This window comes from Rhagoletis pomonella, unplaced genomic scaffold (genome assembly GCF_013731165.1).
Source record: "Rhagoletis pomonella isolate Grant_MI unplaced genomic scaffold, Rhpom_1.0 Rhpom_scaffold_00006, whole genome shotgun sequence".
Taxonomy (NCBI): Eukaryota; Metazoa; Arthropoda; class Insecta; order Diptera; family Tephritidae; genus Rhagoletis; species Rhagoletis pomonella.
In genome coordinates, this window is record NW_023458560.1 from 57,726,823 (window position 1) to 57,740,466 (window position 13,644).

A 13,644-nucleotide genomic window follows, 5' to 3' on the forward strand; every position below is an offset into this window, starting at 1 on the left:
TCGGCGTAGTTTGAGAAATCATAGGTTTCAAAATTCAACTTTGCAGCCGCGGTGCTAGCACATTAACATTGCAATATAAGCTGTGCAAATAAATTTCCGTTTAGCGATATATAGATTTAAATTCTACATATACATACATATGTACGTTAACTTCAGCACGACGAGTAAAGGTATGACTTCTACTGTTCTATTTGAGAACTAAAAAAATAAAAACCATCAAGAAAATTCATTGCCGTCCAGTAGTGAAAGCTTTAAATAGTACATTCCATTTAATATTAAGTTGAATATTGTATTTTTATTCATTTGAAATAATGTAAGTTAACCGCAAGAAATAAATGTATGCACACAAGTATGTACGTTCAAATTGTACCCTCTGTGTACAATTAAAAGACAATCGCTTTATTTCTTTTTTGGGCCACCCATGTTGCCAGTTTGCATGCGTCCCAACTCTGCTTTCAGATCGAGCAAATCACGATCAGGCACATAGCGACGCTCCTCCAATTCTTCGGAGTGTTCTTGGACACTTAGCTGCACACCTGCTGGTAGCGCTGCTTGTGCTATGCGCAAGAATACAGGATATATAGGTGCATTTACATCGTTAATTTGCAGATTACGTTCGTAAACAGTCAATCTGTATTCAGCATCTACTATAGCCGAGTTTGGTCGCAGCCTTTGCACTTTGGTTGTTTGTGGTGGCAAAGCGTAGCTGAAAGTAAGTGAACATTTTGGTAATTTATAAGTTTATATATAAAAGATAGATATGTGCATACACACCAATCGGATACATCGATATCCAGGTATTCCGCAATGCTATGCAAGTAGCGCTGGTAGCTTTCAAGAATTGGATAATCATAACCTTTAATTTGTACGTCAAGACAGGAATATTGTGGGAATTTGGGTTTTAGTGACTGCAAAGACAAAACGAGTTTTAAATGTATAGATTTTCGGTTAGGAATCGTGCTGTTAGATAATTGCAATCACCTCCAAATAATCCGGCTCATAGACACTACGTCCATCGCTGTAGTGGCGGGTTGTGGCTGTAGCTATATTCAATGTGGCAGGTGCAGTACTGGATAGCAGACGCAGCACAAGCGGACTTAGCTATGAAGTAAATATGTTAAATTCCTATATTGCATAAATAAAATTAAAATTTACCTTCCTTAACATTTTTGTCGTGTTTTGCTAGCAATTTTCTCGAAGTTAGGGGTTATGTCATAAAAAATATTTCCCTTTTTACTTTTTTTGCACCGAAAACAGCTGTTGGTTTATTTACATTCAATAAAAGGGGAAATTATATAAAAAGGGGTTTTTTGATTGGTCTTTTGTTATTACAGAAATATTTGAAAAAATAATTTAAGTCATGAAAAACCCATCAAGCTGTATTATACTAAGGTATTTCTGAGCTTTTAGGTCAAATTTTCATATATTTACAGAAATAAAGTTCATAAAATTGTGGTTACTTTTAAGCCACGAGGCTTAATTTTTCTCGGTGTATCTTTTTTGTTTTGCTCACTATCCAACAATTTTACATGCACTTACACCCGATTTACACGATTCAAGTACTTGAAAGCAATTCTTGCTCATTCTCTTTTGTGTTTTCTATTTGCTTTTACACGTTTCAATTCTGTTGAATTCAAGTTTTTGGTTCTTTAAATGGGAAGCAACGAAAATGCCAAAAGCAAAGCAAGAAAGTTGAAACGACTTGACGGTACAGACGCATGCGTACTCGTCCCTTTTCTTCTCAACCCCTCTCTCCACATGCGAGCAGAATTGAATTCAATACTTGAACTGTGTAAAAGCAGTCTTACATACAAACTTCTGAAAATTGACAAATGTACGATCGAGAACTGTCAGAATCTTGAGTTTCTTTCGTTTTGTGTTCATCTTATTTGCTGAGTCTGCTTGTTGACGTCGATTTTCCGAGAAAATTTGCTGATTACCAGAACAAATTGCAATTAAAAAAAGAAAATATTCAGTTATTGTTACTTTCTATACAGTGTGTTTGGAAAACTTGCAGCTCTAGCGCTGGTGAAAATAAATAACGCAATGTTGGGGAGAAAATTGCTGTTGGTGTTGAAGGCGGTGCTGTTGGTATCAGTGCTTGCACCAGCGACGCAGGCAAAATCTGATCCTGGTAAAACTACTAAAACCCTAACGCCGGTAGGTGTATAAAGATATCCAAACAAATTCAGGATCATACATTAGTTATCGTTATATACTTCAACATGAGAATATTTGTATATTTCCTTCTACCTACAGAACGCTAATGTGGCAAGAGAACAACGGCCGCTGTTAGCTAGTTCCAAAATTAAAGTGCATAGTAAGTGGCAAATTTTAAGAAAAAATCTTGAATCTTTTTATAAATAACCTTTTCTTTATAGTCGAGTGCGACACTCATGAGCAGCTGGATGTTGTTGTTACTTGGACGCTCTTTGAGCGCCAATGCTGGTATGACAAGCGCTTGGTGAGTATGTGGTACCCAAAAGAATTGGACATACATACATATATATATGTATATATATAAATATATATATATCTACTTTAGGATATTGATATAACCAAAAATCCTCTAATGTACATATATATATGTATATATATATAAATATAGATATATCTACTTTAGGATATTGATATAACCAAAAATCCTCTATTGATATTTACAGCCCGAAAGTCTATACGATGCTTATGAACAGCAATTACTTTTGCAAAACAAATCTGATTCCGGTTTCATTGCCATGGATACGAAAAACTCCATTTGTCCAATGCACCCAATTTTGCTACCCGAAAGGCCATGGCCTGTAAGCGATGCAAATGTTGCAGCAGCGTCAGGAGTAGCGGAAGACGCTGCAAAGTCATCAGGCACGGCAGCAGCACAGACGTCGGGCAAGACGCAGACGAATACACTCAAACACCCAACAGCGGTAAATTTGAATATGTAGAGTTAATTTAGTTTCAATTTATTTTAATATGTTTTTATCAACAATGTATGTAGAAAACATAAAACTTTTGTAGCTGATAAGATCTAGTTTTGAGCGAGTGATATCTAAAAATTGGCTTGTGTTATATGTATATAGTTCATTGTATTCGACTCTTAATGAAAGGGGTAAATACGTAAAAATTAATGTATGTACTTATACACATATTAGGTGCGGAATTTGTGATTCATATCATAAACTTCGCGATAAAAATTCGGTAAGAGGAAGTGGTAGGGAGAATGCTGATAAGAAATGCCTTTTGTTTAAATTTAATGAAGTGTTAAAATTATTGTTAGACTGACAAATGCAAAATTACTTAGTATGTTGGCTCGTAATCGTATGCACATACTATATGTGCGTTTGAATGTCATGTGGCCCATAGTGAACTTTCTTAATTTTTCTAACTTCTTCTTTTTCATGTATGTATTTAAACGAATTTACTCCCTTAATTGTTTGTTAATAACCATAGCCTCTTTCTGCTTAACAAGCTTAAATGCGCGATGCCAAATTGCATCAAAACTTGAAAAATCGTAATAGAAATGTTTGAATGTTAATAAAATTGAGCTTCTTCCTGCACTCCTTAAAATTGGAGGAAATCTTTGTGTTTGCGGAATTGTCTACATTTACATGTATATGTGAAAGAACCGAAGACAATTCGGAAAAAATGCACTCAAGGCCCGATTTTACTTTTATGCCAACCTCAAACTCTTCTCCTAAAAAGTGTTTAATATTTATAAAAAAAAACAACAGAAGACAATTTTGAAGAAATGCACTCAAAAACATATTTTAGTTTTATGCCAATCTCAAACTTTTCCTTATTTGGTACAGCCAAAATATTTAATATTTATTAAAAGTATTCTTTCTCCTTCTAGCCATATGCAAAAACCATCATCACCATTGGCCGAGATGGCATCTACGATTTGACATTGAAAATTGAAGCAATCAAAGCAACTGACTCCTCAGATTATAGCGCGCTTGTGCAAGTTGATATTGTTGGTCCCGATGGCGGTTACCTCTCAGCCATTGATCATCCATTGTTGGCGGTAAGCGTCGTCATTTATTACAAATCGCATAAGAGTTTATCTACTTTCTCTCCCTTTCCACATCACCAGTTCTATGGTATCATGTGCGTGGTCTATGTTATTTTCGGCATTATCTGGCTCTTTGTATCGTTTACGCAATGGCGTGATCTCTTGCGTATACAATTTTGGATTGGTGGCGTCATACTGCTCGGCATGTTAGAGAAGGCGTTCTTCTATGCGCAATACTATAGCTTAAATACCACAGGTGTACCTGTGCAGGGCGCCGAATTGGTAGCAGAATTTGTTTCTTGTGCCAAACGTACTTTGGCTCGTATGCTTGTGATTATCATGAGTCTGGGTTTCGGTATTGTCAAGTAAGTATTTGCACATATGCTTCAGTTGTTATGTAGTTAAAAAAACAATCAACAAGCAGTTGTGTAAATAAAATGCAGGCACCATTTGTTTAAATATACATATACATACCTACTATGTACATAAGTACAGTGCCTTGAGAGGGCAATGACCAGACTAAGAAAAAAAAACAACATATGTATAAACTTTTTGTAAACTCTTAATATTCCTCTATATTGTTATTTTCTTAGACCACGCTTGGGTCCAATGCTACATCGCGTTGTCGGTGTTGGCGCGCTTTATTTTGTGCTGGCCTGTGTTGAAAGCTATTTGCGCGTGACGAGCACAAAAACTGATGAGCAGCTGGTGGCTGCCATACCGTTGGCTGTGCTGGACACAGGCATCTGCTGGTGGATATTCACTTCGCTGGTACAGACTACCAGAACGTTGCGCTTGAGAAGGTGGGCTAATGTTTCCTAATAAAAATTTACAATATTCAACATGCAAATGAATTTGTAAAATTTTTCTCTTTGATTTTTTTTAAATTAAATTTTACAGAAATATGGTTAAACTCTCGCTGTATAGACACTTCACAAACACACTGATATTCGCTGTGATTGCATCAGTGATGTTTATGTTGTATGCCTTGCATATCCGCAAGACACAAAACTGTACACCGGTGAGTGCATTTGAAATTAGAAGAAAGCGCTTAGAAAATTTATGCATTTCTGGAATTCGTTTTACAGATATGGCGCAATATTTGGATAGATACTGCCTTCTGGCATGTGCTCTTCTCGGTGTTATTGCTGGTGATTATGATTTTGTGGCGTCCAACAAATAATAATCAACGTTATGCATTTACACCGTTACTTGATGCGCCAGAAGATGAGGATGACGATGGTAAGTGAATAGTGTTATACATTTTAGATTAATTGAAGTGGAGTTGTTCTCATAAGAATAGTCGAAATAAATATGCTTTTAGCTATCAACTGAACATAAAATATTGAAAGAGATCAACTAGTGAAGTTAGTCGCACAAAAAAGCAAAAATAATGAGATTATCTCACCATACCCATACGGATGTCAACCTTTTAACATGAAAAAGCTCGAATCTTTGAGAACACTATTCAGGTCTTTAGCACTTTAGCTTATGTTCGCCATTTAGAGATTCAAAGTAGCAGTCTAAACAACTTTTGTTCGTTTTAGGTTAGGACTAATGCTTCTAGAAATTAATATAAACCCTCCAAAACGTTTAAGTTTAAGGTTTTCTTAAATATAAAAATGTTTCCAAAAAATTTATTTAAATGAACGAAAAAGGGATTAGAAAAATTAAAAAAAAATTTACATTCCCAATGCGGGTGATTCCAAGTTACCGGATTGATTTGGAACACCATAAAGGGACAAAGTTCCCACGACTGTCGGGTCCACGTAACCAGAACGACATAGACTCATATCTGGCCAATGACTGTTACTCTAGGACCATTCCCCAAAAGCTCTCTGTGGAATTTGTATGCTGTTACAACAACGACAAATGACCATCACCTCCCTAGGGCTGTTGTTTTGGCGACGATTGGAAACTCATCAATCGTTCTTCGTCCATGGAGCAATGCCTTGCAGCCGGACTTCTCCGCGTCCTTCTGCCCCGGGCGGACGTTGAGCCCAACCCCGGTACAAAAATCTACTTCTACTGCGTCTGCCAGACACGATTTAATCCGAAATCCCCTTCGGTTAAGTGCAACGCCTGTAACGGATGGCGTCATCTAAGAACCTGCTCGACCCTTAGGTCTCACATGGAGTAGACCACAAACTTTGTGGTTCTCTTTGCGGGTGCGAACCAGCGACGAAAGAGCCTGCCCACACCCGATCGCTACATACACACACATTGTTGTGTTGGAAAACAAGTTACCTGATTGATCAAGGATATCTGACGACAGCTACACAAGAAGTAAGGAAGAAAGGGCTGACCACCCACTTTCCAAGAGCATCGCCTCCGGTAGCAAAAGGTAGCAATGACTTTTATAGACCCGTTGCGGAGGACTGGAGAACAACAAAGCGTCTGTTCACCTGATCGACCGTACGATGGGCTATAGAATCGTTTCGAGCCCTACAAGACTCGTGAAGTGGATGGCCTATGGCCGATTCTACTTCAGAAAGAAGCGGATCTGCTATAAGCCCGATCCTAACACATGTCATGCGGAAAAGTCTGGCACTGGCATATCCCCCACAAACGTGGAGGCGAACCAGTGTCAAACTCATACCAAAGATAGGTAAAAAAGACTACTCTGAGACAAAATCTTTTCGTCCGATCAGCCTAACATTGTTCACGCTCAAGGCGATGGAGAAAATTCTATTAAACCACATAGGACCTACCACCGTAGCTTCATTCCCGTTACACCATGAACAATATGCCTACCGTGCGGGTAGATCAAGGGACACTTCGCTATTCCAGTTGTCAAGTACTATACGGAATGCAATTGAGAGGCGTGCGGTCGCACTTTGTGCGTTCTTAGACATTGAGGCAGTAGATCGAGCTCTAGGGAAGAGTAACGTAGCCGCGCAGATTCGAACCCCAGGTCGGAACAATGCTACGAACCAGACAGGCAGAGACGGCTGTAGGAAACAAAATCATACAGCTGAGGGCAGTAAAAGGTTGACCACAAGGGGGGGAGCTACTATCCAATAATGGCACTGTGTGCCAATGATACGCGGATGATATAGTAATCATAGCGTTCCCACGACAGTCGGGTCTACGTAACCGGAACGACCCAGATTTATATCTGGCTAAGGACTGCCACTCCAGCAACACTCTCTAAAAACTCTTTGGGGAATTTGTATGCTGTTACAACAACAAAAACGGGCAAATTTGAAAAAACTGCGACATCGTGCAAATAGCACTTATCCTAACTAAAAGGTGGTGTGGCACGATAGAGATAACATAGCTACGATAACAACCTTTGAGACGAAATTCAGGACCGAACTAGGCAGCAAAGCGACCTGAAACGAGACAATTTTAGATAGCACCTTTTGGCATTGACGAAGGTATAGAAGGGCAGTAAGATCTCCATCCCCTTGGGGATCAAGCCTAGTATCTTTCAAGCTGAGATTTATGGCATCAGTCCTAGCGTGGAAATAATTCTGCAGGGACAATCAAGAAGACAGTACATTGCCATATCCTCATGTGAGATTAAATCAAGGGCAGTATGTAGCGAGACTGAACACCCTGGGGAAAAAACACACTGCAACTACTGCGTGGCTGACAGACTATCTAGAGAAGCAGCAGCCACTCGATCCATATCACCAGAACCCTTCCTTGCATTGAGACCTCACACCATCAGTGAAGAGTTAAGAGCAGAAAGCGTCGAATATGAAATGCACAATGGGATAATACGTTTGAATTAAGTCAAGCGAAAGAACTTCTTGGAAAGATGGGACCAATCACCATCCATAAGTCTAACCTGAGATCTATAACAGGGATTATAATGGATCACTACAGGTTGCGGGCCCGTATGCATATCCTGGAGACTAGTGCAGACGATTGGTTTCGATATAGCGACATGACAGCTATAACGGCAGTGCATCGCCTCTTAGAATGCGAGAAGAAGGCTAACACACTTGGGAAAGATGTGGCCAGAGGTTATGCATATTCGCTCTCTACCGCCCTCCAAACCGCTTGGCTTAAGCAAAGCACTAGCGCTGGACGGGGTGTTATGATGGGCTCTAGGTCGCAGTGCACATCCTCTAACAAATCTAAGGTAATCTGATATGTAGAATAGGATAAACCCAGAAGGGCCCACCGAATGTCTGGCAAACGGAGAGTCACCCCACGACTCGATATTCCTCTTCGCATGCCACTAAATCCCACTTAACTAACGCCCCTCCCCCTCTAGTCCAACCCAGTCGGAGTGGCACACTTCTTCGGCACATCGTTGGCTGAGCTTGACGACAACGACTAAGTGACAAGCCGATCTAGGCAGGGCAAATTAAGTCGCTAAAACAACAACAACCGTGTCCCTACTAGGATGCAGGTGACTGCAACCGCTAGACATCAGCATGACAAGCGTGGAGATATAAATTGCATTGGCTGGCAATCAGTGTTCGCTTGGGATCCCTGCATTCGGGATCTCAACAAGGAACGCCTTGTTCGGAAATGCATCTGCCCCTTTTATTCCTTAGCTATAATTAGCGTAAATGCCAAATATTTTCGTGACGGTTAAATGCCAAATTGAGACTTAGTTGCGAATATTGGATAATGTTGCCATTAGCCTCGAAATATCTTATTGTTTAATGCATCAGAGACATACCACCCTGCTTGAGACCATCCCACACACGTTCATAAGACAAGGACAAAAACAAACGTAGGAGAATCATACAGATGCATTTCCAGCATAAGTTCCGTACTGCAGCATTGAACGCCATCAGCACACAGATACCAGGTGAGAGTCTGAAGCAACGTCATTATAGGCGCGTAGACATTCGATATGGTTAACTACTTTCGCCTTCTCCAAGATATACTGAACCCGACGCTTCCATATCAGATGAAACTATCTCCGAAACGCTAAGTCCAAGCTCGGTAGAATAAAGCAGAGATCCCACAAGGCGGCGTACATCCCCCTCAGCATCTGCGCCGCGAAATTCACTTCTCACCATTCCCCTCTATTCTATTGTGGCCTTATAACCATAATACTTGTATCAAGTCATTTTAATTAGCAGGGTACTTACATTTCTCTATACGCTCGAGGGTCAGAGATGGTGCGATTTCGAAAGATACCGGACCTTAAATGCCGCGTGACCATCACTGAAGATGGTAAGTCCCTCATTGTGATATTTACTGCTCTGCGCAGAGATTGTTAGCGTAAACTTCCACCAAGAATATCTTCGGGTATCTTCGCACTGCCACCGATATCCTAGTTCTGAGCCGATAGATGCTTGCTTCTCTGCTCTCGGTAATTTTCGAACCGTCTACGTGCCAGCATAGGATACCTGTCTGGATACATCTTTCTTTGGGCTGCTTTGCTCCACATTTATATACTGTATTTCTGCTCAAACACTTTTGCCCTCGGTATAGCACGCTTGGGAAGTAGAGCTAGTAATGGTGAATATACCGCCTGCCGACATCCCAGGTAACACTGCCGCAGCGCGAACAGCTATTCGATTCAGGAAAATTGAGTTATTGACCGGCTTAAGGACTGGACACTCTGGAGTTATGGAGTACTTCGATTTCATCCCTGATCGCACGGATTACTGCGCCACCGAAATCGCTACTAGAAGCTTCTTTTCTGCCCATTTTCCCTCAAGGGAGTATTGGGTGGGGCGGAACTTCTGAAGAGGGGGAGGCGCGAACTTATTCACGTATGGATCGAAACTGGACGTCAGAGTTGGTGAATAGGTCTTCTGTGGAGAGCTTTGCATCAAGGCTAGCGGGCTGCTGCTTTGTATTTCAGGTAGAAGTGGCTGCTATTAAGGAGGCAGTGGATTCACAGTAAGGCCGAACATATTACCTGATCGCGTGTGTCGCAGTTGCCTGGAAGATGACGAGGTGGAATCACCTCAGCACTACCTTCTTAAGTGCCTAGAGTTTGCGGGGCTATTGTGGAAATACTTTGTATTGAGATTAGCCGAATACGTAATTACATAATCGGCTCGAGGTGTTTAATCGATTAAGTAATGGGTGCCGTTCAGAATGTGATAACACAAAGGATAATCTGTTAATTGTGAACGTAACCTAACCAGACCTAGACCTGGGATGCATAATTTTTCCTTGTTCCTATATGCTATCGATCTTTTCTCTGCAAAAACCCTCTGCCGAAATGAAATAGAAATCGTTTTAGTTTCAAAGTGGTTACAGCAGTTCTTGATACGTAACCTACAGCCCGATATGCTACCATAGGTTGTTCTATTGTGATTTATGTCCATCTTAAGACTCATTGTGCTGCACCACCAAGATTTGCTCGCTAGACGTATTTTCCCAAGATTTAATAGTCACCTGACTGTCAGTGAAAATGTAGATATCTTGACCAGGAATCGTACCACCCCGTACCAATGATGCGGCCTATGAGATAGCCCCATGAATGATATATCTAATTGTTCCGAATAAACCCCACTCTCCAACTCTTTTGCCGAGTTTTGATCCATCCGTCAATTGATCCTCTTTCCCTGACTGTATCTAATTATATTTTACCTTCTTGCGGTTGGGTGGTGGTAACCGGCTGCAGGAAACCAAGTAAGGTCGTCCATTTCTTAGTCGCGTTAAGCCTAATGGCACTGGTACTTGCCATCTTTATTGCCTACAGATTCCTCGAAAGAAATGTTAGGAGTGCGTTGAGCGCTTTGGTGGCTGTGGTCTTCACGGCTCCAGTTATCAAGTATGGATGCCAGCTGTTCAACGTTGCCCATTTTCTTAGCGTTTACCTTTTTCTTCATCGATGTTAGGTCACCTATTTAATTTCCTATCCAGAATTAATACCAGATATTTAACCTAATCGGCTCTCTGTAATGTAGCACTATTAAGGGTTGGTGATATTTCTGAGAAATGGACAGCTGTGTTTCCGTTTTTTGGTGGTATACCAGTTCGGATATTGTAGAATTTACTGGCAAGCCACGGTTGCTACACCAGCCCGAGCGTTTATTTTGTAGGCCTTATATGAGATTAGTCAGGGTAACTAAATGTTTTCCCATAATTGTAATGGCAATATCATCGGCATAGGCTAGCACTGTGCCGCCGCTGTAACAACACATGCCGGATTCCATCGACCCCAAGGGCTTTGAGTCATACGAATGAACTCATAACCCAACGGACCTATTGCTTATTGAAAAGTTTTTTTTTTGCCTGGCGGCCTCCAATCCTCCGGATGCGGTGCGTTCTCTCTGGATGTCTGTTCGAATTCTAGGATGAAGAAGCCGGGAGGAAAATGAGTGCCAAGTAAGGCGAGTCCAAATCAAATTTTTCTAGTTTGCCTCCTTAAGTTTAAAAGGCCTCATTGCTGGCAGTTGACTAAGCAGTGAGCAGCCCCAAATCGGTTCAGCGTGGTATTCTATTTGTTGTTGCTGTAACAGCATACCAATTCCCCATAGAGTTTTTGGGGAATGATTTTGGAGTGACAGTCCTTAGCCAGATATAAATTTGGGTCCTTTCGGTTACGTAGACCCTACTGTCGTGGGAAGGGATATTATGTATATTCCAAAGATTTGACTTATCTATTTAAGCGCATTGAAGCGTAAATTCTTCTATCATCTGAGGTGATTTTTTAGAAAAAATATATTTTTGAAAACTAATTTTATTTATAAAAAACTCGATTTATGGAGGTATTTTCAAATAGGTCCTGCTAACGTATATCTTAATGTTTTTCCAAAATATTTTGGCGGAAGTCTTAAAATATAATAAATTTTATATAATCGATGGAAAAGCAGTACCAATTTTTTTCTGCGGAGAGTGGTGCACTCTGTATATGTATATATACAAAACAATAAAAACAATGAAAAAATCAATGATTTTATTTAGTAGCAGGTCTTAATCTTTATATCTAAAAAAAAAGTAAGTGCGTCTGGGCCACACTGGAGAAGTGAAGCTACGTTACATATCTATTTTGTCTCATAACCAATATGCATACATACATATTTTTTGTATTTTTTCTATCTAGATCCCTACCTCTACCCCTGTTCGTTCTAATAACATTTATGTTATTCTGTTTTCATTTATCTTCATTTTTATCTTTATACTCTATCGATAACAAAATCGATTGAAACATCCAACAAAATATCGATAACAAAGCCGATAAAAATATCGATAACAAACTCGATGACAAATTCGATAAAAATTTCGACAGCAATGTCGATAAAAATATTGGTAGCTAACTCCATTAGAAAATCGATAACAAAATTAATAACTAAAATCGATTAGAAAATCGATAAAAATATCGATAACAAAATCGATAAAAATATCGATAACAAAATCGATAAATAATCGACAACAAAATCTATAAATAATCGATAACAAAATCGACAAAATATCGATAACAAAATCGATGAAAAATTCGATAAAAATCTCGATAGCAAAATCGATTAGAAAATCTATAAAAATATCAGTTGCAAAGTCGATAAAAATATCGGTAACAAAATCGATAAAAATGTCGATAACAAAATCGATAAAAAATAGATAGAAAAATCGCTAACAAAATTGATAAATAATCATTAATAAATCGATAATAAAACCGATAAAAATATCGATTATTATATTGATAAGATCCCAGAATCCCGAAAATCTCTAAAATCCCAAAATAGTTCCCAGATTGAGTCTCTGTGTCTCTATCTATGTATATTATTTTCTCTATAATTACCTTTATTTTAATATTTCTTCCTCTATCTTCATCTGTACTTTTATCGGTATCCCCATCCTTATAATTTTTTTATATTTACCTTTGTTTTTACTTTTATGTTTATCATTTTCTTCATCTACATATGTATTTCCCTTCACCTTTGCCCTTATATAAGTAAAGTGTTTAAATTTACTTTGGTATTCATTTTTGCCTTTATCTTTACGCAAGTTTGTTTTTGTTTCTATTTTTACCTTTGCATTTATCCTATTATTTATCAATGTACGTACTCACCTTTACTTTCATTCTTGTATTGGTATTTTTTTAAGTGTTATTCTTTAACCTTGTATTAACAAGTCTTTGTTAAATTAATACCATGCGCATACACTCAAGAAGCACTTGTTTCAGCCCCAAACATTTCCGTTGCATCATTTCCGTGTGCAATTTCCGTTGCACCATTTCCGTGTGCAATCTCTGTTGAATTTGCCAATTTACTCCCAACCAACCAACCGCCGCTAAACAAGTTTCACTTCAGAAACGAATAAATTTTCTTTTCCCTATCCACAGAGGAAGATCAATTTGTCGCCGATGCGTATGGCGTAAAAATGCGCAGTTCGCATACAAATGGTGGCACCAAAACGCCACCAAATTCACAGCGCGGCACTACAACCGAGGAGGATGATTTGCGTTGGGTCGAAGAGAATATACCATCATCAATGGCCGATCCAGCGTTGCCGGTCTTGGATTCTGACGAAGAAATCATAAATACGAAATTCGAAGTTTCGAAAATGCAATAAAATTAGACTGTAGTAAAAAGAAAAATTAAACTAAAAACAAAAATGCACGACACAGAAAGAAACAAACAAAAAAAAAAAACGAAAAAAATGAACTATAATATTAATTTGTGATTCCTTGCTTTTAAATATTTTCAAATATATTTAGTTATATTAATTATGATTCGTATAAAAGAAGCATTATAAATGCAGCT

General features: G+C 39.0%; 2 protein-coding genes across 2 annotated transcripts; one reads left to right on the plus strand and one right to left on the minus strand.

Moving 5' to 3' along the window:
• Window positions 1-268: 268 nt before the first annotated feature.
• On the minus strand, window positions 269-1,281 carry LOC118741011 (39S ribosomal protein L48, mitochondrial). The gene is made up of 4 exons (XM_036472796.1): window positions 1,156-1,281; window positions 982-1,101; window positions 775-908; window positions 269-706 (listed from the first exon to the last, which is right to left on the minus strand). Exons 1-4 carry the CDS (start codon window positions 1,165-1,167, stop codon window positions 400-402), a joined length of 573 nt encoding a protein of 190 aa, XP_036328689.1. The 5' UTR covers window positions 1,168-1,281; the 3' UTR covers window positions 269-399.
• Window positions 1,282-2,001: 720 nt separating this feature from the next.
• Window positions 2,002-13,472, plus strand: LOC118741012 (transmembrane protein 87A). Its single transcript, XM_036472797.1, has 10 exons — window positions 2,002-2,160; window positions 2,260-2,320; window positions 2,382-2,464; window positions 2,664-2,921; window positions 3,848-4,018; window positions 4,088-4,371; window positions 4,600-4,809; window positions 4,907-5,027; window positions 5,095-5,248; window positions 13,224-13,472. Exons 1-10 carry the CDS (start codon window positions 2,047-2,049, stop codon window positions 13,451-13,453), a joined length of 1,686 nt encoding a protein of 561 aa, XP_036328690.1. The 5' UTR covers window positions 2,002-2,046; the 3' UTR covers window positions 13,454-13,472.
• Window positions 13,473-13,644: the final 172 nt, after the last annotated feature.